A 26747-nucleotide genomic window follows, 5' to 3' on the forward strand; every position below is an offset into this window, starting at 1 on the left:
AGCGCTTTCTTTTAACATAAAAATTGACCTTTACTTTTGCAAATGATAAAAAGATTCCGTTGTAAATAGTTAAATGTAATAAAAGATTTTTATTGCCATAGATTGTCTAGATCGGAAATAGATTAAAAAGAATAAAAAGAACGATAATGATAATGGCGAACACGAACTATTGGCATAGTTTGCAAGTGGTGCTTGAAATTATTCCTATTCGTCGAAACTTGGCACTTAGCCGAGCACACACATTCGTATATATAACGTTCTGAATGGCCATTGTCACGAAAAGTATTCGATTGTAGTTAGAAGTGACGAATCAAGTGTTCTTGATTAAACACTACAATGAAAAAGCGAAAATTTACACAAGTTATTTACTCATAGAGACGATAGAACTTACTCGACCGTATTATAGTTTATTAAAAATACCGGCATATTGTTGCGATATAACATGGTTATTTTTGAAATTTTTACTTGACTGTATAAGTCAATTGATTTTGCGAATATTTATTTCGTCCGCGTATGCAACATGTATATCGCGAAACCTACATCAATCGAACGAATTGATAACATCAAACTTGCTGGTGCGCATGATTCGTTCCACGGCATTAAATGCAACAACCCGCATCAGAGCCCGTCAAAAATTACCGACTATCGTTGAACGATTGCGAAAACCCGCGGAAAATTTATTTTCCACGGACAGTGATTTGCTTCTACGCATTTATATTGTGCAAAATTATTAATTTTCACAAAAATTGTACATTTCTTCTAATTGATCTATCTGTATAAATGTAAACAATGTATATTTTTCACAAAAATTTAATGATTGTTTGAAAATCCTATAGAATAACAAAAGTTTATAATACACGGTATTAAATTGCAAGAAGAACCTACAATCGAAATATATTTTGTTTCCAATATTCATTTGTTTATAGATTTGTTACAAAGTTAATGCTTACAGTGCGGTAAAATATATCACGTGTTAATTTTTCATTTTACAATGACGAGTATACGTTCATTTAGCGCGTGCATTTCATAGCATTGTAGTAGCAAATTACCGTAACGTTATCGAGTTTCACGCGTTTGCCAATTCAATAACGTGCTCCTCGACTGGGCCACATTAGACTACGGCGGTCTAATGTAATATCAATCGTCTTTCTGGCGATGCGGTGCACACGGGGTTAACGCGGGTAAGCCCTGACCGTTGGGAGCCATTTGCTAATAGATGCCGCGACATGCCTCCATTAGACCGCAGGGACATTCTGGCAAGCAATATCCCATCGCAGATTCAGACTCAAATTACTGCTTACGAGATCCTGGTAATTATACGCGGTATCTTGCAGTATCTTATATAACGCTTGTCATCACATCATCAGCATAAAGTCATGCGTCAAAACATTTTTGTGCGGAAGTTTATCGATAACTACACTGAAAAAAAGTGTATACTTGGTACGATAAAAAGATTATGATTAGGAGTCCATTTGTATTATAGTTATTGCTGTTATAATGTGATAATAATAATTATTAGTTCTATCAAAAATATAGAGTTGACAAAAATGATTGTAAATTGTAGTCAAATTTTGGTAATTGTAATAAATTTTTTTCTCCTAATGTAATGGCTTGAGAACACTAAAAGTGACATACATCCCTAAATTTAAAATAAACAAAGAGAAAACAGAAAATTTCATATTTTAAATAAATCAATCTGGATAATGATAAACACAAAATTTTATGGCTAAATCTTTTATTACTTTGTAGTATAGAATATACACACTGAAAAAAGAGTCTGGTAATAGCTATCAAATATTGAATGAAATGATTCCAGTTAAATATTCGGTTAATATAACTAAAAATAATTTTACTTTTCTAAATATTTATAAAAGTAAAATTATTTTTGTTACTGATTGGAATTATTTTTATTACTCAATATTTGTATGTGGTAATTATTACCAGATTCCTTTTTCAGTGCATTCACGTTTATAGAACATATCTTGAACACACGTTCATACATGTTGTAAATGAACGAGCATCACGAGCTTAATTCGCGTCACTAATTTTCACGATACCTACACGTAATGTGATCGCACTCGAGCGGGCAGGAGTAATGTGGCCTTCGAAATTCCGGAGGTAACCGTCCACGAAGATGCGGTGGAGCTCTTGCTCTTTACCGCATGGGCGCTCACCAGCTTTTCCATCCAGCTATCCTTCGTCCTTTCATCCACGCTCACGCTGTCTCGCGATATCGGTAGACTAATTGGCAGCCAGCTTCCCTCGAACTCGACGTGACCGCCACATCGACGTCGCGTCGACACGAAATGAGATCCGACGAAATTTCGTTTAAAACTTAGCCGACGAGCGTAAGCCGCTCGTCGACCGCGGCCGCCGGTTCAAAGCCGCAAAGCTACTTTCTCTTATCTCTCGGTTGCTGCTCGAAGCTGCGTTACACACAGTGAGATAGTGCGTGTGCCAAGATAGCACGCGGTCCTAGCAACGACAGGAGATCTAAATACTGTTGACGTTTTGAAACAATATAGTCGGTGGGGTCACGCTAACTTTGGCGGTGGTCTATGCTCTAACTAGCCGAGCCCAGGCGCCAACTGCTAACTGTGTTAGCCCGGGGCTCGAGACTTTCTCTTTCCCTCTCGCACTTGCTATTGCTGCTGCCATTGCAGCTACCGACACTGTTGGTGTTGCCGCTGGTATATTACTACATCAGACAACAATGAACCTAACTGCCAAAATAGAAGGTCCCTTGGTTATTTAATGAGCCGACGTGTAATGTAGTTTGTCGATTACAGCATTGTTCGCTAGACGATAACGCATGACTCGGAAATGTTTGCCTTTGCTAAGATCTTTCGCCTTTGACCGTTTTGCGAAGCTTCGTAATCGTGCATCGATGGAAAACGCGAGACGAGAGATGCTCGTAATGAGGATATTTGTTTAGTTGAAATTACTATGCAGTACATTGCTTTAGAACGAAATTAACAAGAAAGATAATGTGCTTTTTACATATTACATTCTTATGTCTGAAGTTATTATTTATTACTGAATTAGAAAGTCTTAATTATCAGTAGGAAATATGTTTTATGAAGGATTTAAATCAAGGCTGAAAGTATTTTATTGTAATTCTTTCTTTGTCTCCATCAATAATCTCGAATAATTGATAACTAATACACTTACTTATACAAAATACATGAAAGACTTTTTAGAAAACATAAGAATGCATTCGTAGGCTCTCTACAGAGTTCTGAATACGTTGAGTTTCATATGTAATTTCCTTTTTCGCGCGTTTCTAGGTGACTATTAATATTAAGCTTTTAACGAGGAACACGTTTACGCGAAACCCGATTTAACTCCGGCCAGGGGCTCGATACCAGCCGGTAACTCGGTTAGTCCGGTAATCGCATTTGAGGCATGGATCGTTAACTTATCGCACCGCGGCAAATTTTACGTCGTGATTTAAAGGGTCGATCCGCTCAGGGCGATCGAAGAGGATTCATCCCGATCTGTCAAGCTGAATGAGGAGTTTCTTTGTTGAAGTCTCTAATAGAAATTTATTCTTTGTACACTCCTTACGATTTAACGATTACAATAATTAATCTTAAGATGGAACGCGATAGCATGCGATGTGGTGCAGTGATCATGCGTATGAAATAATAATCGCGCGATGACGTATGCGTAATATGAGAAAAGGAAACCGCAGTATATTTTTTCTCACCATTGGTGAGATGCATGCGAGTGTGTTCATCGGGGAAGACGGTTTCGGAACGATCGCTCGCTGTCGAGCTACTGCTCAAGGCGCTTGCGTGACCTCGGCGTGTTCTTCGACCTAAGGTACCGCCACCGGAAGTCGTCTTTTTTGTGGACGCCGCGTAAACGGTCTCACCTGCAATAAAGAAGATACGAATATTTTTGAACAGCCTGCTAAGAAGTTCTTTCCTTTGGAAAACGCCGGTATCGCTAACGAACGAGAGTCATACCGCTTAATTCAATCTTCCATTATTACGTGGACAAAGAAGGTACTCGAGTTCTCTAATCCTTTCGAAATTATGTTTAAAAAAGTGAAATTATCAAGATTAAATTTTTCACGTAAGCTAACTTTTAACTACCATCAAATAACTTTTGCACAGCGTGCGCGCCTTGGAATTATTTTAATTTAATGTTACGATCTTTGACATAAAACATGCGTAACGTTTAGTACGCATGAGGTAACTAGAGGTGTAAAGAATCCGGAAAGATTGAAGTGCAAAGTGTCATTTTAAAATGAGTTGAAACCGGGAATTGAAACTGTTTTACGTAATGTCACGTTGCTTATCACTTCAAATTGTCCATCTACCGGGATTTCTCATCTTGCATCCATCTACCGGAATGAGCTCGTCTCGCACGCATCACGGTTGTACAACCGTACAACGTAGTATAAAATTGCGTTTGATGAGATTCATCTTGTGGCGAACCCGTAAGTATCATCTTGCGTGCACACCAACCCGTTTGCGGTTCTAATTAACTCCCTACCATTGCCGTTGCGAGATCTCTCGGAAGATATGCTGCCGTTATAATGATGCCGGCGAGAGTTTGTGCTTTCGAGGGGAAACGGAGAAGCTTGCCGATGATTCGGTGTCAAGGTTGGGGGTGGCGTAGGAAATGGCGTTGTAGGGTTGTCTGTAGTTGCTGCGCCTTCCGTGTCGGATCCCGTACGGTACGATCTGTCTCCCGCATCTGCACAAATTAATCACACGTTAATGACATTCACTTTTATCAGCTAAGCTATCTGCTATCTCTCAACAAAGCATATGTTCTCCTCTTAAATTAATTAAAAAGAAGATAAACAGAATGAGAAAGAAAGAGAGAGAAAGAGAGAGATTATTCGCTAACGCGAGTGAAGCTTGTAAAACTTTTTGTTAGCTTTGTTCCGAATTCACGACGAGTTAAAATTTTCTCGTGTTGTACAAGTTCTTGTTCATAGGTATGTAAACTCCGTGTTATCTGCGATCTTGCCGCTTGCGGACAACCGCAGACGCACCGCAGCATACATGATGCCACATATAAACGTGTATCGTGTCTTCGCCTATCTTGAGAGCAGTGGAGTCTTGCATGACGTAACCATCATTCTGTTTTAGAGGTCTCCCGCTGTGAATGTTACCAACTATCTTACTTCACCTCTATCGCCAGTCGACATTTCCGCCAGCTCTCTGTCAGATCCGAGCACTTCGTCGCGCGTCGTTGCTCTGATCTGTATTTGCTTAAGTTGACGCATGTCTAAACTCTTAAAGGCGCTTGTCACTAAAGCAGTGTCGTTCCGAGGGAGCTTGCATTATTCGGCGCGCGATAGCGGAACATAAGAAGCATCCGGGCAGAGGGGACTTTCTACCGTAAGAAATACCGGTGTGTCGGTGTACCTTCGCGCAACATGCGACCGCGTGCGTACCTGTACAGCTGTATTTTTAACCACGTTGACATGTACAAGGTGGTACCGGGAGTTATTTCTTTGACGAAGAGATATATACTCGCAGATGTGCTGAGGTGACGCTGAAAGGATAAAATGGGGCGACATAGTTAGCTGAAGGAGGAATTTTTCTATGACATTCCCATGCGTACTTCCAGTCAGTCTTCTGTCAATAATAAAATGTAGAATTATTTTTAGTGAGATTATTGAAACTAAAATTCCCAAGTTTTTTTTATTGTAGTGTAAAATCTTTTATTCTGTATACACAGGATATTAAAAAAAAACCATTTAGCATTTATATGATGGATACACGGAGAGAATTTTCTTTTAAAATTTACCTTGAAAATATGATAGTTGTAGTATAATGTAATATTTTAAAGCTTTTTTTACCATGCACTTCAGTAAAATTAATCAAACTTATTTTATACTTTGTTGTAGTTTTATTAATAAATGAGAGATTTACATTAAAATTCTTCGAAATACAATGTTGTCCCACGACTATCATATTTTCAGGATAAACTCTAAGAAAAAATTCTCTCCATGTAGTATACCTACATCATACTGAGTGAAAAGGCCTTAGTGAATATTATAGGTCGAGAGCTCAACCATTTCTGAAATATTCTAACAGTGTAATATAGTATCTCTCTTACTTAAAAATAATAAAATTAAGAAAACATGATTTTTTAGCTATTTTCATGAAATTAAATAAACATTGTCCTATCAATCAAAAGTAAACTTAACTTCATTAAAAGTCAACTGAAAATTGTCACAATTTAAAAAGAGTGGTTGTAAAACGAAAAAGACATTTAATCATGTTAAGAATATATTCTTTTTGTCGATATTTGATTACTTAATAATTTTCTGTCAAAAAATAATTTTTCCCCTTTCTAAGAAACTTAAATTTTTATGTTACTTTTTAAGTAAGAGAACGATACGACTTGTGATTAAAAATATGACTTGACGATATCGCGTTTGGTTTATTAATTGGCAGATAATTGCCGGTTGCAGGAACGCACGTTCTAATTCACTATTAAACTTGGTTTCGCTGTGGCGAACAAAGGGGTAAAACCATAGTGAGAAAAGGTTGGGATAGGAGATTGGTAAGGAAGGGAGGGGGACGAAATCGAATCTTGTCGGTAATTAATGAGGAAAGTTTTACAAATAGCCGAAGGCATAGTCACTAAACGCCTTAGCGAGCTCGTGAATCCCATCCACAAGCAGAGTATCTTTACACAAAAGTAAGTTTTTAATTGATAATTATCCTTTTTTATACCAAAAGAGAGAAAACTAGACTGTTAACTGTTTTACAATACGTTTATACCAGTTCTTTCATTAAGATGGGAGAAATATAAAAATATTTTTGTAAAAGAAAAAGATTACGTGATATTGATTAATATATTGATAATGAAGTATGTGTGACAACTTATGCCAATTGATAATGTAAAGATAATTCAAGTTGTGTAATAAATATAGCTATCATGATATTTAGCGATTTGTAGGTTTGTTAGAGGAAATCGAATGTGTCATTGACGATATCGCAGGCTTCCTTCTATTCTATTATTTCTCGCGCATTGAAAATAGCCAATATTTGGATGTAGAGGAGAGCCAACGAGGTGCTAATTACATTCTCGCGCTGCGCGTCGCGTTCTAAATGTTGTTTGCATCGAAATAGACGCGCTTGTCGAAAGCGGCGCGCAGCTGCGGATTGACAAATCAGTTTTTCAAATCGGTCGGAAATTTACGCGCGAGCGTGGAACAAACTCGAGGCTTGTGGGTTACCTCGGAACATCAAAGATTCGAAGTGCTCTCTATCATCTCTGCCTCTTTCCCGTTCGAAGCCGCCGGTGGTGTAGGCGGCATACTACGCGATATAAAGAGAGATACAGCCAAGATGGGCACCCTGATAGTCGAGACGTCTGAGAGTGAGTAGCCGAGGGCCGGGGCAGTGGCGCTGATATTGCTCGCATTAAACTTTCATATTCAATCTTCCCACCCACCGTTGGGGCACCTTCCGCGCGGTCCCCGACCTTCATCCCGCTATGCCATACCGTACGAAGAGCGAGCTCGGCATCAACCCCACATGTAATTGTGTTATGCCCTCTTCACCCTCTCTCTCTCTCTCTCTCCCTCCCCCCTCTCCCCTCTCCCCCTCACTCTTCACTAACCCCCGTCTCTTCCTCCGACCTTTCCTCTTCTCTTCTACCAATTTCCCTTCGGCGCGACCTCGGTCACCCTCCTGCTCGTGCGGTTCCGCTACGCCCTCGTGGCTCCTCCTTTCTATATTGGATTTTCTAATCCGTATGGATTCGAAAACGTCGCCGTGACGTTTAAGAGGATAGAAAGATCATTTCTTTATCGGTCGTTTAGCTACGTCGCTTTTGGATTAGCGCGACAAATGTCCGTGATTACGAAACACTCTTTTGCTTTATTTCTCGTTCATTATATATAGATGATTGGCAAGCATAGAAATACCACGTGTTTATTGCAAAAGTAAAAAACTAATATCTTGTTTCCTTTGCGCCATTTAAAATCGAAATTCAAATTGCTCGAACAAATACCTATACATATGATATTTCAATCTTTACTTAAACACTATTTATGTAAGTTTTGACCTAAATAAAATTACGGGGCTCAGTCTTCATGAAATTAGTAATTATTAGCTCGTAATATATGTAATATTAACTAATTATTATTTAATTATCACAATATCATAATGTTTAAACAGAAACTCATTGCTCTCCGAATTAATCGATAAACTCAACAATGTACGCATCGACCGTATCGATCGCGAAAGCGTTAACCACGTAACAACATCTCGCCGGCATGTCGACGTAGCAAAACGAACAGTCGGCGCTTATCTTTAATCGACCGTTAATCATCGGCGCCGATCGCGTGCTCACCGGTGTCCCCTTTCGACACTCCCGGCAGCCGTGCGAGTGCATGAGCTAGCCGAACGATTTATCTCGCAAAGCACACGGGGCTTACCGTCCCCTCCGACACTCGCCACGCTCGGAATTTACAGTCGTGTCTCGTCCTGTCCGGTGGCATTTCTTCACCCCGGCAACGGTTCCTTCCGTGGCGACTAAACGCACGGCGGGTGGGTATACCTTCGGTGCCATGTCGTGTGCACACGATGCATTTTGTTTGTAGGGGATTGTTGCCATGGCAGCGAACTGCGAACATCGAATGCACTTCGCCCTGGCACGGCACGGCGCGGAGCGGTAGCACCGACACGGCTCGTAGACCCGAGGTAGACCCGAGCGAGCTTGCGGAAGAGTTAGCCCCCGGCTGCTTTCGCAAGCTCCGCGCAACGGCCCGTGTACACCTGGACACGGTAGACGACGCAACTTCGGGCGGAACGCGTTAATTTTCTTCAAAATTTTGCTCGTGAACGACGCTGCGTTGCGGTCCGTAGTTAACACGCGCTTTTCCAAAGCGTTCCCCTCTAATGATTTCGCATTGCGTTAAAATACAAGTACAGGATATCCGTGAGAGAGATACCGCATTTCACCGAAATTCTGTATATAGCTAGAATATACATATATGTGTATATGTGTGGGATCGATATTGGGAGAGAGAAATAATTCTATAGATAAAAAAATTTAATAATTATCGATTAACATAGATGCATGGTAATTTATTTTCGTCGCCAATTTCAATTATGACGGAATTAGATGATTCGAATACATATGGAAACGCACAAGATAGTTGCAATATCACGTAAACGTATTTTGCAAGAATGCAGCAACGGATGTTTGTGACAACAGCAAATAACGTTGACACAAATATTGAATATCATTTCAATATTTGCAACAACGTTACAATTTTACTCTTGTGTTTTGAATTTGAGTATTTTCCGATGACGAATGAATATTTAAGTTAAACGCGGAATTTCTTTTCGACTCTCCTGGTTATAATTTAGGTTGCTTTTATCAAACTTTTTAAACGCGCAAAAGTGTACTGTTGCGAAAAGTGTACATATGTCAAAAAAGGGAAAAGAAAAAAAAACAATAAGCGATGCAAGACGCGTTTTTCGAGCAGCTGTCGCATGCACAAGGAACAATGGGATACCTACATCGCGGCTCATATCGAAAACCAATTTCCGAGATGTCAACGAAACGAAATCGGGCGCTAGAAGGGAATTCGCCAGCGTTTTTCTAACTGCCAGAGGTTGGAGATCCCACTTTGAGTGGGAAAGTTTGGCAAGATCGAGTAGTGGCTGTACCTTCAACAGGTGCAAAGTGTCTCCGTTAAAAGGGCCACTCTCCTACTGCTTCCATGATTCCAAGCTTCTCACTCTACGCCTCTTCCTTCCGCTTCTTAAACTGCGAGCTCTTTGATAGAAAGCCTAAAGCGCCTGCGTGCCCTTCGGGAGGGCGAGACGAAACGTACATACAATTACGACGGCTCGTAATGAGTCGATGCTCCGTTTGAGAAAATAATGATGCTCGCTAATGAGACATACTCGTTGCGCTTTGCGTTCCGCCTGCGACAGCATGTCCCTTTGTCGCAGAATATTTTGAATTTTCATCAATGTGAATAATTTTTTATTGCAACAAGAGCACGCAGGTAGTATCTATATACGTGAAGATATAATATAATGTGAAGAGTTGACAGAAGGTGTAACGACATTACTTATCTCATGCGCGTTTGATATCGTGCGCACGTTTCGCATCGATCGCGGCGCAACATTGTTATTACAACGTGTTTGAGATTTAAGGAATATTTACTCGTACAGAGCTAGTTGTGTGGAATGTATATACGCCAGATATTTAACTGCTTAAGAGAATGAAAAATATTATATTGAAAAGAGTTACTATGAGTTATCTATATGGAAATTTATATCCGTATAGATAAATATTTTAACAAATATTTAAAACATTTTAAAAATATTTAAACATTTAAAACACATTTTTGAATCATTTAACATTTAAATAACTTTTAAAATGGTTTTGTGATTCTGTATGGAATTTTAATAACATCTATCGATCGTAAAATGTGTTTTCATTTTCTTTATAAAATTGCGTAATTTGAATATACGATCAACGAAGCTACAGTGATGAAGACTATTTTCTTCGCTTATAAAACCAAAACTTATAATACGTCTCATATTTTATTTATTAGACTAATACTAACTTTTAAATTGCATTAAATATTGAAAAAATATAACTAAAAAATTTTAATTTTTTAGTTATAGTTATTATGTATAATAAATATAAATATACGTTTGCAAATATTTGACATTTTCATCGTGTTAGAGCGATTTTCGATATATATGAACAGTTAAAACTTCCACTGTTATACAACGCATGTATATGTATAACAGAGTTAACGCAATATTTCATAAAAAGGCATGTTTTACCGTAGTAGCAATTTCGACTGACGCTTGCAATGTAAAATGATACACACAAATGTTAACACATAAAATTTAATACGTCATTTTGAGCCCACGCGGTTTAAAAAAAATTAAACATTTGCTCAGAAACACAACCACTGTCATTGGCAGTACTGCCAGTGCAACAAAAAAAGGAAAACAACACGTGAAATATCGGAAAAACGATTGCAGTCACTGAAAGTTTTCAAATATAAATTTTTTTATATAATGCACAAATTTTAAATTGGATTATGACAAATGATTGAAACTTATCAAAATACGAATTATCTAAAGTATTTCTTAGTACCTACTGAAATTTTTATGATTTTGTAAAATACAGAAGGTATAGAGAAAAAATATAAGTTATGATGCAAATAGTATGTAATACAATTTCTATACGAAACAACGTTGTTCCATTCAGACGAAGAAAAATAAAGATAGTAGTCGATTCTGTCTGCACATTATCAAAGAAAGATATACATGGTATGAACCTTAGTGATGGAGAAACTCTATATTTGTCTGAGAGCTTCAGGCGATCGAGAAATGTACGCAATTTTTTGAATCTACGGCGAAAAGATACGTATGATTATGTAAATGCATTTGCTATTTGCGGTTAGAATCCCATTTCTTTATACATCATATGCATTCTCGTTCTATTGATATTTACTGATCACTTTTATAGAATACTCATTAACTAATTTTCTCGATCTTTTCTAATTAGCCATTAACCATTATAAATCATGTAATAATTGGATATATTCAGTAATTAATTACACGAAAAAGTTTTTAACAGAAATTACATTCCAGTTGGAGATTCGAAATTAAATTCTGAGTTCAGTAATTTATGTAATTCATTAAATCGATGAGAGAGAGAGAGAGAGAGAGAGAGAGAGAGAGAGAGAGAGAGAGAGAGAGAGAAAGAGAGAGAGAAAGTGTAAATTATATTCTAATTAGATCAAATCGGTAAAATAATATTCGTAATAATTGGGTTGTCCGTGATTGTCTGACAATATAACAAATATATGTTATGGATACAAAACTTGTCTCCCAATCGCTTGTAAAAGAACGCTGTGAAGTTTAATATTGCCCGCCTCGTTTCTCACATTGCTTATAAAAAACAGAATTGTAGTCGACGACGAGGGTTCGAAGTTCAATGTTCGCTACAGTATTCCCATCTACTTAATGTTTTGTTTTTCTGTGCGACTGGCTACTACCGTTGAGTCCCCCTTCGACAGTAATGAATACTACATCCGTTATATTTTTATGAACGGCACAAGAACTTTTCTCATCATCCTTGAAACTAGGAATTACATATCGATATCTTTCGTTATTGACGACGTCGGCACGGAATAGCATACCATCGATAGAAGATCCCCTAGCTTCAAACTTTTCATCAGTTTCCCTCTACTTCCTCGTTTCTTCTTTTTATATCGGTATTTCATACAAAACAAAGTAGACCGCCTTAACATAAACAAAGATTATAATGAACACAGATTATAATGATCCAATAATAACAAATAAATATTTTTTTATATTACAAAAGCTATATAGATAAACATTTGTTGAGGTATTGCAATATTAGCAATAATGAATTAAGCAATTCTCTCAAGAGATTACACAAATATATTAACATTCTTGTTAAAATTGCAATTAATTAATTATAAATTAGTTATTTACATATAATTGTGAATTAGTATAACATTGCGATATCTACATTGAGATTAAAGAGATAGGATGCCGACTATATTATTGTAATTATACAAATAGGTACAACGTTAAATTATTGATTCGAGCAAATATATTTTCCATGAAAAATAAAGCCACTGTTTATGGTACTTTTACAAATAAATTCATTCAATATTTATATTATCCGATATCATATATCTCTTAAATAATCAAAATATTATACATAAAAATATTTTTTGCGGTTCTTCTTGAAATTTATAGTTTCAAATTTAATTATTCAATTTGATCGGTTGATTGATTTGTAAAAATATAAATATATACAATTGCTAATATTAAAAATTAATATTAAACATCATATATTTAAGTACGATATAATTTATACTGTTAGGTAAATATAACAGTGTAGAGAGAATAACTTTTTAATTTCAATAAAATTAATAAATGTTAGAATTATTTAACATAAAATAATAATAATTTGGATTTATATTCATTTACGTACGTATTTATAATGTGTATGTAATATAACTCCATTTTGAGATAATCTCAAGTTCTCTGACAGCAAGTAATGTGTCAAATAGATTAGAAAATCTAAGCCTCGAGCACTGCGGAAGCGCTGAGCCCAGAACGTATTTTACCGGGTTATCGTTAGCGGCGAAACAGCGGCGCGATAGTGAGATGCGCATTGTTAAAGAGCGACCGCGGTAAATTCATTACGACTCCAACTACTTGCGGTCTACCGCTTTTTGCTACAAAGTCTAGCTTAATGTTCTGCTTTGACATTTCGTTATGTAAAATTCGCTGAAATTTTCAAGGAATGTTACATGAGGTGGTCATTATGCCACCGTAATAATGAAGAGTTATTTTAATATCTCTTGAAGAGAACCAAGAAATAGTCAATGTTATTTCGAGTATGAAAAGAAAAAAAGAAAATTGACATGTATTCTCTAAAAGTGAATCAGTGTATTATTTATTACTAAAAAATAATAAATATTTGTTAATGATTATATCTGTTATCTTATAAGTATAGCACTGAAGTCAGTAATATTACTAATAATACACTTCATTTTTAGAGAGTATGAAAATGTACGTACATAAAAGGTGTAAAATATTTATTACTATAAATTACAAAATGACAGGGGCTAATTATCTCTTATTTCGAGATATTGACATGATTTAAACTGTACATATATTATGTATTTCATATATGGTGTATTCATAGTGAATTAACTCAACTTAAATATCCAATATCCTACGTTATTGATTTTCAGACGTATTAAAAGTTTTGAATTTAGTTAGAATACATTTGAATCTATCGGAAAATTTAATGCCAACCGTTAGTATTTTTAGTCTAATAAGGATCTTTTATTGGCTGGATTTGAGCTGACATCATTAAGTAATAAGAATCACTTCGAGCGAGTAGAATTAGATCTTAATTTAAATACATTAAATCTCACAATTTGATTAAAATCCTCTTTTGTCTAAATATATAATAAAATCTCCGATATATGTGTAAGAGAGACGCGACATATTAATGGAAATGTCGATAAAAAGCAGATACATACATTACATATGGGAAAGTCTGAACCGAATACGAACTATAAATCTATACTAGATTAAAATATCTAATAATTTTATGAGCAACATGAAAACACGTCTATCACACATTGAATCCGTTATATATGTTCTATATTAATCTCAGAATCTCTCATTGCATCATACAGACGTTTTTCTTACGTTAGATAGATAAAGTATGTATATGATGCAGCTCCTTTTAGAGGCATTGGTAATAGCCGTCGACATCTTGGTTATCTCCACGCGAGACGTTAAAACCTTACGCCCGAAATTATGATCCACGAAGCGTGAATAATTCTGTCTGGCTACCATTCATTCCGCGGTCGGTGTAAATTATTGCAAGGAGCGCATTAATTTCCTTTGCGAATAATTAACAACGCACCGGACAACGAAACCTTCGCGTACCTCCTACGCTTTTGCAATGGTCAGTCCTTCCGTCGGTACCCTCATACCTCCGGACATCCCCCCTAGACTGCTCCTCCCCGCCGTCCCTCTTCGCCTCAACCTCTTGGTCGACAACTGAAATATTAATCATGACTTACACATGGTGTTCCGGGACTAGGGGCATTCTCCATCTGCATTATTAAGTGACCTCGCGCACGAGTTACGCTAGGTAGGCTCAGTCCTTATTCCGCAAAACGAATATGGATGTGCGGTTTGCGTTGTTATTATTCCGATGTGAAGGTCGGTTGCAATATTTTGCCGATGCTCACCGAGCAGATCGCGTAATCGCACGTTGCTTTCTCTCGTGCACGAACAGTTTGCTGCTGTGTGTGAAATGCACTTAGCCTACAGATAACGTAGGTTTGAAATTAATTTATATGCACGAAACAAAAGTGACTCTCTGAGATAATGGAGGTCAAAGTATAGATTTAAAAAAAAAATCGTGAAGGATATTAATTGCATTTGTATTACACAAATCTGACATTTATTTTATAATATGTTAGTTTTTAATCTTTATACACAGTTTATTAATTAAATCTTTTACCGGCATATTTCTCGGTTTCTTTATAAATCTACAAATAGATTTAAAACGAAAGTAATAAATAGCGACGTTCCAACTCGATCGAGCCGTCTCTTTTACGCGAAAATAAAATTGTTATTCTTGTATTCCCAAAGGTTCGCGCAGAAAAATGAAAGTTCATTAAAACCAGCATGGTTTATCGGCTTTTCGCTCGGATTTCTCGAGCCTCTGGAGTGTTCTCGTTCTAGGAAGCGATTTATATCTCTTTTTTCCTTTTTCTACTACAACGATATCAACGAGATAGTAGCGCAGACATACTCGAGTATTTCGATATCACATAACGTTTGCTCGATACTTGCGAGTTACTCCGCTCCGAATCCATTTGGATGGCAGTAATGCACGTTAAACGTCGTAAAATTATCTCGATATAATTGTCCGCCTTAAATAACGACAGCTGTGTTAGTAGTTGTTGAGCACCCGACGCAATGCGTTTCCTTTCAGGAATTAATTCAGTATTCAGAAGGACTCGCACATCAAAGCGAGCAATAATAGGAGCGTTGCTTCTGGCAAGGTATGCGATGACAGAAGTGGGCACGGCTATAAGTGACAAACCGGTTCGCGAATAATAGGGGATGACGATGCGACAGACGATATCGTAGATTTGCATCTGGAAACAATTTGCCCGCACGTAGGACACGTATCGTTATAATTGAATATCTCGATTAATGCGTAGCAACGGTCTAGATAATCGTCACGATATTGATTCGCTGTTTCAACTGCAATATATTTGTACATATTGATGTTGAAAATAATGTTAACTTAATTCTTAAACGCCTTTTCAATATAGCATATTTAGTTTTTTTTTTGTCAAAGTTGGTACTTCTATAATTTTGAAAGTTCAATAATCTATTTGACAAATTTGAACACGTAAAGATATCATTTTTTTCTTTGATGTAAAAAACAATGTTAATGCGCGAATAATTTTTAAATAACAACAATCGGAAGATCGTATTGCGTATCCAAGTTTACTGTATATTTTTTAACTACGATGTATTTTTTTTCAAATTTAAAGTTTTCGGAACACATATAAAAAGCCTTTTATTTAATTTTTTCAACGAATACAAATTTTTCAAAAAGTAGTTTTTTATCTTCTATTTCTTTTTTTATTGTGTTTTTTATTAATAAAAATACATAATATTTGTTTATACCGTTATTTTCCTCAATGTCTGGAATTTCGATTGAAAAAAAATTGTTAAAATATGTTTATTTTTATGAAAGTTATAAGCATTCAAAGTTGGGTTCGATATGATAGACTGAGTGCGTTGTTCCCATGTTAAACCAAAATTAATCATAAGTATAGTATTTAAAGGATTACAATAGATTGTATAATATATTGATGAACGTTCTCAAGAAAAAGCATATTAATATCTCTTCATTTTGATTTAATCTAAAGTAACAGTTAGGCAAAGCAGAGTTCATGCCATTAACGTAACGGAGATGTTCCAAAATCGCAAATACGCTACTATGAACGATCCACAACAGCTTTCCTAGCATTAAATCCGACCACACGACGCAACCAAGTTACACCTTTATGTCGCCTTTCTCTCTCTCTCTCTCTCTCTCTCTCTCGTGCACTGCTATCTTCCACGGATTCGATCCAGACGACAGAGGCTGGCAAACTGTTAATAGGAGGGGAGTTTTAAATGCGCGTAACGTAATAACGCGTGCATTAGGCAACTACTATGGCGTCGGTGGCGTCTGCGGCGGCGACAACGATAGTAGACCCATTCTCTGTAAGGGGTAGTTTGCCTGACAACTCGATTATACGATACTACAGGGCTGAGTGGCAAGTGGTGATATATGGTGCGCATATATACGCCGTGCTTGCCTCTGAAGTCACTTAAAATAATGAGAAACCTGGTATCGGGTACCACGCTTGTTTCCTACTCTTTTTCCTTTTCTTCATCGGTGGCATTTACCCGCGAGTATCGGATAAATGCGACAAACAGAGTGGCGAACTGGTCTGCTCGGCGAAACTTTGAAATCCGCTAATCTTCATGCGCGCGTTTGATCGACGATTAATTAAGATAATCAACGAAATGGGACGAACATTTTCGCATCGAATAGCCAATGTTCGATTTGTGACTCATGACGCTATTGATCGGACAGTTACAGAATATACAATTTTACATTCGTGAGACGTATAAGCAATTTTGGATATTGAGTGGTCATATTGCATTTCTCACTCTGTAGCTTTGCGAACGCGCGTGGCACACCGGTCGATTTTCGGATAGACATCCAGATATTTGCATTGAGTCCCGAAACGTAATAACGCGTTTCATTAAATCACATATATAGGTCGTTAACCATTATTAATCGCCTGCAGCGCTGTTTGACACTCCATCTCGGTTTCTCTTGTAATCAAATACGCGATACCGTTAGATATTCATTATTATACTGTCAAACTGTGTCAGTAACTAAATTGTTAGTTACTTTAGCAATCGCTCTGTCATGTAAATGTCAAATCTTGTATATGTAAATACAATATCGAGATAATTATTATCTTCTCAGAAAATATACTGATTTCCTTTCTAATTACTACGTAAAAATATGATCGTGCTATTGTACACGCGCAATAACAATTTATGACGATCGATAAAAGCGATAATTTACAAAAACGACAACTGTAAATATGTACATGTTACATATATATGGTTACATGTATATGGCGATTCTATCATATCCGAATAAAAAGCTTGATTACACAATAATAATAAGCACAAGGAAACATCATTTTCAGTAGATCAAGGGGCACGATACCTTCGTTAGGATAACTTTACCTCCGGCGTGTTTATTTTGCCGATGAGAAGTCGCATCTACGTAAAACGAGAGTGATATTTACAGCGGGGTCGCCTGTCGGTACGTAATCCTGAAACGAGCTTTATGATCAAGCGTTGCAGTATAGGAGAAAAAGGAGTCGGTAAGAGGAGATACGTATCCAGTTCGTAATTTGTGTGTAGTCAGTAATTTGACTGTTGCGCGTCGAGAGGAATGGCCAAACCTTATAATATTACTATATCATTACTCTGATTATATTTTTTATAGTTGCAATTTCATATACCGGATAATATTCACATGATGTTATTTAATACTTATTTCAAAACTAACATACAGTACTATGAATATTTTATGATTTATCGAAAAATCAAAATTTCGAAAAAATTAATCATTATTTTGTTCTCTTACTTCAAAAGTGACAACTAGAACAATTAAATTTTTCAGAAAAGGAAAAACTATTTTTTCACTTAATATAAAAGTATTAACTAATTAAATAATATTGGCATAAAAAATATTTTTTTTAAAACAATCAAATGTCATTTTATTATTTTCACAACCCTTAAAAACTTTTTTTAAGGTATGACAATTTTAATATCCCACAAAATTATAACAAATCTGAAATAATTCATTAAAAGTGACGTAACTCGAAATAGTTGAAATATTACTAATAGTTTATATTTATCTTGATCAGCTAAAGATACTAAATTCAAAATGAAATATATTTTCCTTAAACTTCGATCACAAAAACTATTTTAACTCTAAATATTTTCTCTCTTTCTATAGAAGACTTTTTTTTACTTATAAAACGACTTAAAATAGGTCACTCTTGTAGAAGATATTATATGATTTCTTTGAATACCCTAAGAATGACACAACTTTTGCGGATGAAACTCGGAAGTTAAGTTAGTTTAATTTGGATGATTGATAAAATAATCTTTATGTATACCTAAGTCATTCATGTAATTCGAAAATTTTTTAATTGTGTCACTTTTAAAATGAGAAAACGATTTATAGCACTCTACCGTTTTTTATTCATTTATACGCTTATGCGAATACTAAAAGTTCTTTCTGCGTGCTAGTACGACTAAACATTGACTCGCACTACTTTATCGTCTTCTATTGCAGGACGGTAGCTACTGTTAATCGATCCATAAGCGATATTAGTGCTACTGAATATTGATGCTAAGCAAATACTTTAAACAGACATTGCATTTGTACGAATAATCGAGGTATCAGCGTAATATAATTATGTGCCTTGCATAACGGCTGCGTTAAAGTACGGGACAACAGGTACCATTATTGCGTGATAGGAGAGTAGGAAGTAGGGGAAGGATTTATACGAAAATTTATTGGTAATGTATACATATACATATGTACTGGCACAGCGTACCGGACTATGTTACGCCTGATGTAGGATATAAAGCGAGAACATTCAGTCAAGCACACAAGCTCATATCCTGATACTTATGGTCGTGTAGGCCTACCTCTTCAATCTTAGTTCTATGTTACACGAATATTATTAAATCCTTGGTCACGTAACGTTAACATTTGATACACAGTATCAAGTTATAATTAGCTGAGATTTTATCATGATTTTATGATTTTAATTATACTGTGTATGCGCGATATATATAATTCATAAGAAGAATATAATACTTTAGAATATTAATCAGCAGTCTGATTCGAAAACATAATTCATGATATTAATATATAATAAACAAAGATTTTGAAAAGATAAATACATATTATATATTTTAGCAATACTTTTAAATCTTAATGATCTTAATGATTTTAAATTTGGATATTATATAGGTACACAAATAATCTGGAATTTTAAACTGTTCTACTTTATAAATAGAAATTCAATATATAAGATATATCTTTGTACAAATATTTCATAGGATTCCATTTTCTAGTTTCAAATAAATTAAATAACGATTGGTAAAACAAATTTTATAACGATTTTATAACGGAGATATATAAAGTCTTATAAATAAAATTGTGAGTATTAATAATTGCACTTATATCAAATATACTTTGCGATGCAAAGTAATTTTGTTAATGCAAATTTACTTTGTCTACAAACGCGTTAGCGACCCTTCTCAACCGTCGGCAGTAGGTTCATCGAGACAAGATTTATTAGAATTTATCAGAATATTCCCGCGCGCTACGTTGCGCAATTGGCGCGACAGGAATTCGATCTGCTGCATTTTAATGAACCATTTGTCGGCAATAGAGTGATTTAAATGGATTGACTGTCTGTAACGTAATTATTCAAGCGATCGCTCGAAGAGAGAGCCCTCCCACCCCTTCGTAATTTGACGTTCAAAACGATTCCCAGACATGTGAATTCCGATCATGCGATCCGACATCTTTAAATTATTCATTCCTTCTGATAGCTACGACGCCCGCTAGTGTATAAGTTTCTGACGTGATGGAATAAGTGGAAACGGTAGACCGTTGCTTTCTTTCTCAACGAAACTTTCGCATTACCTTCTAATGACTGTTGCTTTAACCCATTTTCCAGGACCCGCTACGAGAACTCCAGATATCTAATCCCGTACGTTAGCGTCTTAGAGTTTCCAACTCCCACATATATGCCATTACACTCGAATAAGGATTCCATTATATAATCTTTGTTCGTAACCTAAAACTCCTAATAACATTCGCACAAAGATAGCAACTCGGAGGAAATTAGCAGTACTATCAAATCAATTCCATTTCAATTTGTTTTTCATTCATAATACCTGAGAAAATACTTTCCGAACTTAAATGTTCAAAATTTGCTAATACATTTTATCATGTAACGCAAATGTAATATCACTTTTCGTTTGTTAGGTACAAAAAAATTACGAAATTTCGTCTTCTTCAAGCTATAATGACTTGGTTATTTTGAATTCTAAACTAATCCTTCTATCCGATATCTCGCGTGTACCATACGATTACTTCGCGAAGCTGGAACTTCCATCTGACCATTAAAAATTTATCCATGGCTTAACCTCATCTTCTGAAATCCTTGAGAATACATCGGGTAGCTAAGAGTCCGTGGTATGTAGTAACTTGAAAATGCTCGGAGGCCAGATGGAGAGCTCAAGCGCGGTTAGAAGATCTCAAGTCTTAGCTGAGAAAGCAGTCGGCTTTTAGTTCTCGTTACCGCCCCCATTAATACTAAGAACACACTTTGCTATGATATGTATCTTTGAATTTGTTTTATTCATTTCAGTCGTGACACTTCTCCGACCAGTCGCTATCCGCAGAACGTAACGATGTGGTGGTACAGTGATCTGTAAATATTTGATACAAATATAAATCGATGATGTGATTTTACATGATTGCAACCTCGAGATTTATGCTTGCGTCGGTTCATAAACGATAGTAATGCATGCGTTGCTTTTGATCGATTTCAAAATTTATCGACACGGGAGGAGAGGGGAAGAGGGAGAAGAGGCGATTCAAAATATGAACAATAGACACGTATGAATGTGTATCAATATCCATATATTGAATAACGTATATATAAACGTATATTTGATTAACGCGAATGAAACGGCCCGATAAACAGATAGGCGTGTACTCGCGTAATAATCCCGTAGACTGTCATTGTATTTATTTCGCCGTACCAAATTACCAATTTATATAATCTCTTGGGGATAATGCACGTAGCGCCGTTATATGATGTCATCGTATACGCGAGATTTCTGCACACATTGCCATTTCGGAGGACAACATTTTCCGGAAGGTAGTAAAGCGTGATATGAACCGTTGCTGGTGTAATGAGCTGGCAATATAATGTCTAGGCCGGCTTGGTCCAGGCTAGCCTGGAGACAGGACCCCACGGCTGGACATCAATATATTGATGACTATGCGGACGGAGATTAAGAGCTGCCATCCATATCGACACGCTACGGCTCTCTTGTAACGTGACACATCGGATATCATTAATAAAGAGACTGTACTTTCCTCCATTTCTGACGAAGAGCTATAATAGGTATTTTGATCCGAGCTAAGACGGCATGGGAAAGAGGAGATCTCTTTCCATTATACCGTAGAGATGATAATGACGTGACATATATATCCTTGTTAGGGAATATCCAAGGAGAATGAAATGTGAGTGTGATTTGGAAAATATCAGAACTATCAATTTATTATTTTAATGCGATACCTTATTGATTTTTCGCGCGTGAAGCGACTTGTCGTAATTATCGGGGTTTTTCTGCGATTTATTATTAACGATAGAGACTATCAAAGAAACGATTAAAATTTTAATATCTATCGTGCAGCGTCAAGTTGTGCAAACAACGATAATACGAATAAAATCCTTGACCGTTCTTCCATTATTAATTACAATGAATATTGCCAGCAGACAAAAGATATATTAATAAATGACGAGATTTCGAAATAATACAACTACGCAAGCATTCTTCCAAAGGTGGAAAACGTTGGAGCGCGTTGGATTGTATCAGCGCGGGAAACGCGCAGAAACTGCATAATATTGATTCACAATAAAGTGCGTATCAAATAGGCGGATGAGAGGATGGTACAGGCGGAAACGAAATGGAACAAGCAGGAGAAGCTGCGGGCTAGTAAAGGCGAGTCATTACGTTGTCGGTACATCGCCTCTTTCGATACATTTCGAGTGCGGTTACGTGACACTGTGCTGTATCCACCGAGTCGAGTGGTAGATGAGAAGGGGTCTCGAGAGAAGGGGTCGGCGCAGATACGGGGCAGAGGAAATGGGAGAATAGGGATGAAAATGGGGTAGGACGACGACGTGGGATCGGCGCGGAGAGGCAGCGCGGTAATCGGCAGCAAGTGAATTGGAACAAATGCAGACAGACATGAGGTGGACTACTGGACTCTCCCTCTCTTTCTTTCTCTCGCTCTCCCTCTCTCTTTTTCGCTGGATACCGCAACCAAGCAATATAGTATAAGTCGGACTATCGCTATTAATTGAGTTCGTCCCTATCGTCGATGCGCGCAACGTCCCCTACTTTGTTCGACCTCAAGACGAACCGATGAAACGTGGGAATATAGAAGCGACGAGGGAGATGATGAAGTAGATATTAGGGGGACAGATAACGGAATAACATATGAGACAACTTATCCTAACTTATTGCATTATTCTTTCTAGTTCATTGGATCGTCGTTAGTGCTAGAACGTATTTTTTATGCGTGTGAAATAGATTTATATTGACACAATCAAGGGTACGAGATGCCAGCTTCGAGATGTAATTCACGTTGCTCTGTATGTACATAAAATGCACGCGTCCGTGAAAATTATTATTCGTGAGGCTTCATTTACTTTTCAAAGTGCTCACACCCATTATATTAGGTATTATATTAGAAGGAGGTTGCCGGCGCGCGGCAATCTTGATTTTGGTCTTCGAACGTAATATCCGGCAGTGCTTGTAGACGACGCGAGGAAGTAAAACTAATTTCGTAAATCCTTTAATCTACGCGTTTGGTGGAAAGCCGAGGCGAGATTAAGGGAAGCGGACTGAATGGGCGAGCTCCTGGGTGTTTGATGGAATATGATGAACGAGGCACGTAAAACTTGGTTATTGGTATACCAGATCAAATAGAGAAAAAGAAGCAACTTTAGTTGCTCCGACGCGCCGCAATTAAAGCAGTTGCGAAAGTCACGATACGCAATCGGACTTAATTAAACGATAGTTGATAACGTTCCTTGTCATTTATACGTTGCATTCATTCACGTGCAAAATCTGATATTAACTTTTCGCGTTCTTATTGAGGTATGCGTCTTTTATTAAATCTAGAGATTTTTCTTGTGTTATTGCTTTTTTAATTCGAAAATTGAGTATAGTTTGATGGAGAATAATACAACTGAAGTTACTTACAATCGGAGAAAGAAAATAAATATTGTTATATCAGTTTGTTATGCTTATCGGAACAAGTATTTATTGAAATATTGAGATTACACAGGGAAGTTATTATTTTACTAAAGGGTTTTTCTATTATCCAGCGAATGATATTTTTATATCGACAACAAGATAATATTTTAAATTATTGTTAGTATTGAATAAAAACCTACAGTCTATATATATTATATCTCATCAAATTAACTTATGAACTTAATCATACAATTTAATGATTGTATAAATATTGTTAAGCATTAAATGAAGATACTTTATTAGAAGAACAAGTTATGGAGCGTGCACTAAAATTGCATCTCTCGATCGAAAAATCATTATATTGAACAAATATTATAATATTATATTGTCATTGGATTCGTCCATGAAAACAGGATCAACTGTAAATCAAAAGTAGATATCGATGAAAAAATAAACAACGAGACAGTGATTGCTGGCAGAATCACGTTTTTTCGGTATAGATTCGGACGACTGCAAATATACACGAGTATCGTTCCGTGAATATAACAAACATGGAATCGTAACGCAGATTCACGACATGTATCGAATATATATATAAATGCAACGCATATCAGCAAGTTTGTTTTCTTGCCAGTTTATTCGTTAGAATATCTAAACTACTTTATGTTAAAAAATGCAAAATAAATTTAAAATTAACTGAATTGAAGAATGAACAAAGAAATATCTTTAAATGCAAATAATAAAGTTATTTAAGTATCTTTTTTTCAAATGCAATCAAGATGCTCTTAAGATTTTTGGAGAAAGAACTAAATTTACAGCAAAGAATGCCACATTGAAGGATGTCACTTACTGCCATATTGTTGCGCCAAAATAGAGGCAAAGACCTGACCGGGACTACGAGCGCCTCTTGTAACGGATGAACTTGACACGGGCCCCACAGCGTGACGTGCGTTATCTTCATCATCACTGCTGGATTGGCCACCAGCTCCATAACCGCGCCGTTCTCTCCATTCCAGGGACCGCTGACGGCGCAGCCCACGGCCCCCATTTGCATGGCCGCGGCCCAACGTGCCCTCGCTGTCCATCACTGCAGCATCTATAACAAGCGATTGACAATTTATAAGACAATGATCGGAGCATATAATAAGTTTTACAAACAAGTATTAAAAAACTGAACGTTAGAGAGATTCCTTATAGACTTTATTGTGCGTGAAATATTTCTTTTATAATTCGAGATAGATTTTTAAAACATATTGAAATCAATTCTACGATCGAACCAATCACCATGTACAAGAGAGGCGTACTAAATTCTGCTTTTAATACGTTTGTCTGCGCGTCAGAGAGAATCTTAAGATTTGCGTGAGAATGCCAAATGGCGAGGTAAATAGAACATGAAAATTGTTGCGTGGAATAACAATGATGCCATTACGTGGTGCTCCGATAGTATATACGCCAATGTCGAACAACAACGACTCATTAGGCATTCACGGCCGTTGCTCGGAATCATTCAGGGCCGAACGAAATCGAATTGCATCATACTCAACATTTGCTGATATTCAATGCAGATAATTCTGGCTTTGGTACTGACAGGTTTGTCTATATGGGCTGTATTAATATGCATTGTCAATTCTTATACGTAAAGGAGATAATGGTTTTTGATAACATTCCCAATAACGAAAGTAGTTTTGGAACTTATATTTGATAGATACAAAGATTGATAACGTTATATATTATACGTAATACATTCTATATGTTTCGATTATTTAATTACCAACTATTTGAAGCGATTTTATTATGTTTAAATTCGATTTCTAATTTTGCTGATATAATTGGTGAAAACTTATCATCAATATGAACATTTTATATTCGTTATCAGCGCGGTAGAAAGCAATTTTAGATTTCCGTAGAATTTTCTCGTTGACCTTCGTTCAAATAGAGACTTCTGTAGATCGATAAGATCTTGAATGTGTATGGTGGCTCAAGATAATTGAGTGGTGGATGCCTCTCGAAATTCCCATGGAGACGTCCTCGCTCGCCGTTGCTCTCCCTTGATTGCAGGGACCGCTGATTGATGCTCCGAGGGAGAACCGAACGGTGATGTCTTAAGATCACTCACTGTTCCTTGGACTATGAAATTTCAGTTTAAGTCTGGTATCCGAAATAGAATGGTTGTGTTACGTTTTCGGTCACGTATTCGAAGAACAGAATTAATGCTAATCCATTGTCATTGTCGGCACGCGAAGATAGCTCATCGATTATATTTGCACGATTAATGATACGTAATAATTGTGGACTTTCAAACGTGATATAAATGTGAATATAGCAAAAACAATCTCATGAAGCGCGCACGATTCCGCGTTTCAATAAAAGAAAATAAATACGGCCGTTTACCGATGGCTGTATCCGATAGAATTGGTCAGGGAATTTGCTCGGTAAATATTATATGAAAATTGAATGAGATGGAAGTAAATTAAATTCTGTATATGTGGCAAACACACAAGCCACGCCAAATCGATTTTGTAAAAGTACAATAATGGTTGTAATATATACGTCATAAATTTATAATACATATTTGATAAACAACGCTTTCGTGCACACGTTTTTAAAAATGATTCGGTAATCATCGTAATACTCAAATGTTGTAAATAGAGGGAACCGCGTTGCAGAATGACGAGCTTTATCCAGGCATAATTCCAAATCGGGCGAGGGAGGAATGGAGTGAGGGTTTAAACGAGACGGTTCATAACCACGAGCATATCGGCGTGAATTCCCAGAAATTTGCAACCGTGAAATTTATGGGCACACATCCTGCGGTGTCGGGCGTCACGTTAATAAATCTCAATGCGTCGCAAAGCCGGGCGAGGGATAAACCGTACTTGGGAAACGCGCCCTTATGCATCGCCGTGCACCACTCACAGCCACTTTTCTCACTTGCTTCAATAGTAGCTAACAGGTCGCATCCTCTACACACAAGAGCACTTTACGGTGTTTTGTTTTGTCGGCTCTTCGCATCCTCCTTCGTTCGCG

At 36.7% G+C, this 26747-nt stretch overlaps 2 protein-coding genes across 6 annotated transcripts in view; one reads left to right on the forward strand and one right to left on the reverse strand.

Moving 5' to 3' along the window:
• Positions 1-26747, reverse strand: part of Ten-a (Teneurin-a transmembrane protein) — a 495412-nt gene that overhangs the window by 310933 nt on the left and 157732 nt on the right. For all 4 annotated transcript variants that reach the window (XM_087409039.1, XM_087409040.1, XM_011050850.2 and 1 more), the window contains exons 4-6: positions 24571-24816; positions 4504-4707; positions 3710-3877 (exon numbers count right to left, since the gene is read on the reverse strand). In XM_087409039.1, coding sequence (XP_087265165.1) covers positions 3710-3877; positions 4504-4707; positions 24571-24805 — 607 coding nt within the window. In that variant the 5' untranslated portion in view covers positions 24806-24816. The remainder of the gene's footprint in view (positions 1-3709; positions 3878-4503; positions 4708-24570; positions 24817-26747) is intronic.
• The window catches only part of LOC105142938 (potassium/sodium hyperpolarization-activated cyclic nucleotide-gated channel 2), a 280821-nt gene that overhangs the window by 75053 nt on the left and 179021 nt on the right, over positions 1-26747 (forward strand). The window lies entirely within an intron of this gene.

The sequence above is a fragment of the Acromyrmex echinatior genome, chromosome 8 (assembly GCF_024713525.1).
Source record: "Acromyrmex echinatior isolate Ae372 chromosome 8, ASM2471352v2, whole genome shotgun sequence".
NCBI classification, from domain to species: Eukaryota; Metazoa; Arthropoda; class Insecta; order Hymenoptera; family Formicidae; genus Acromyrmex; species Acromyrmex echinatior.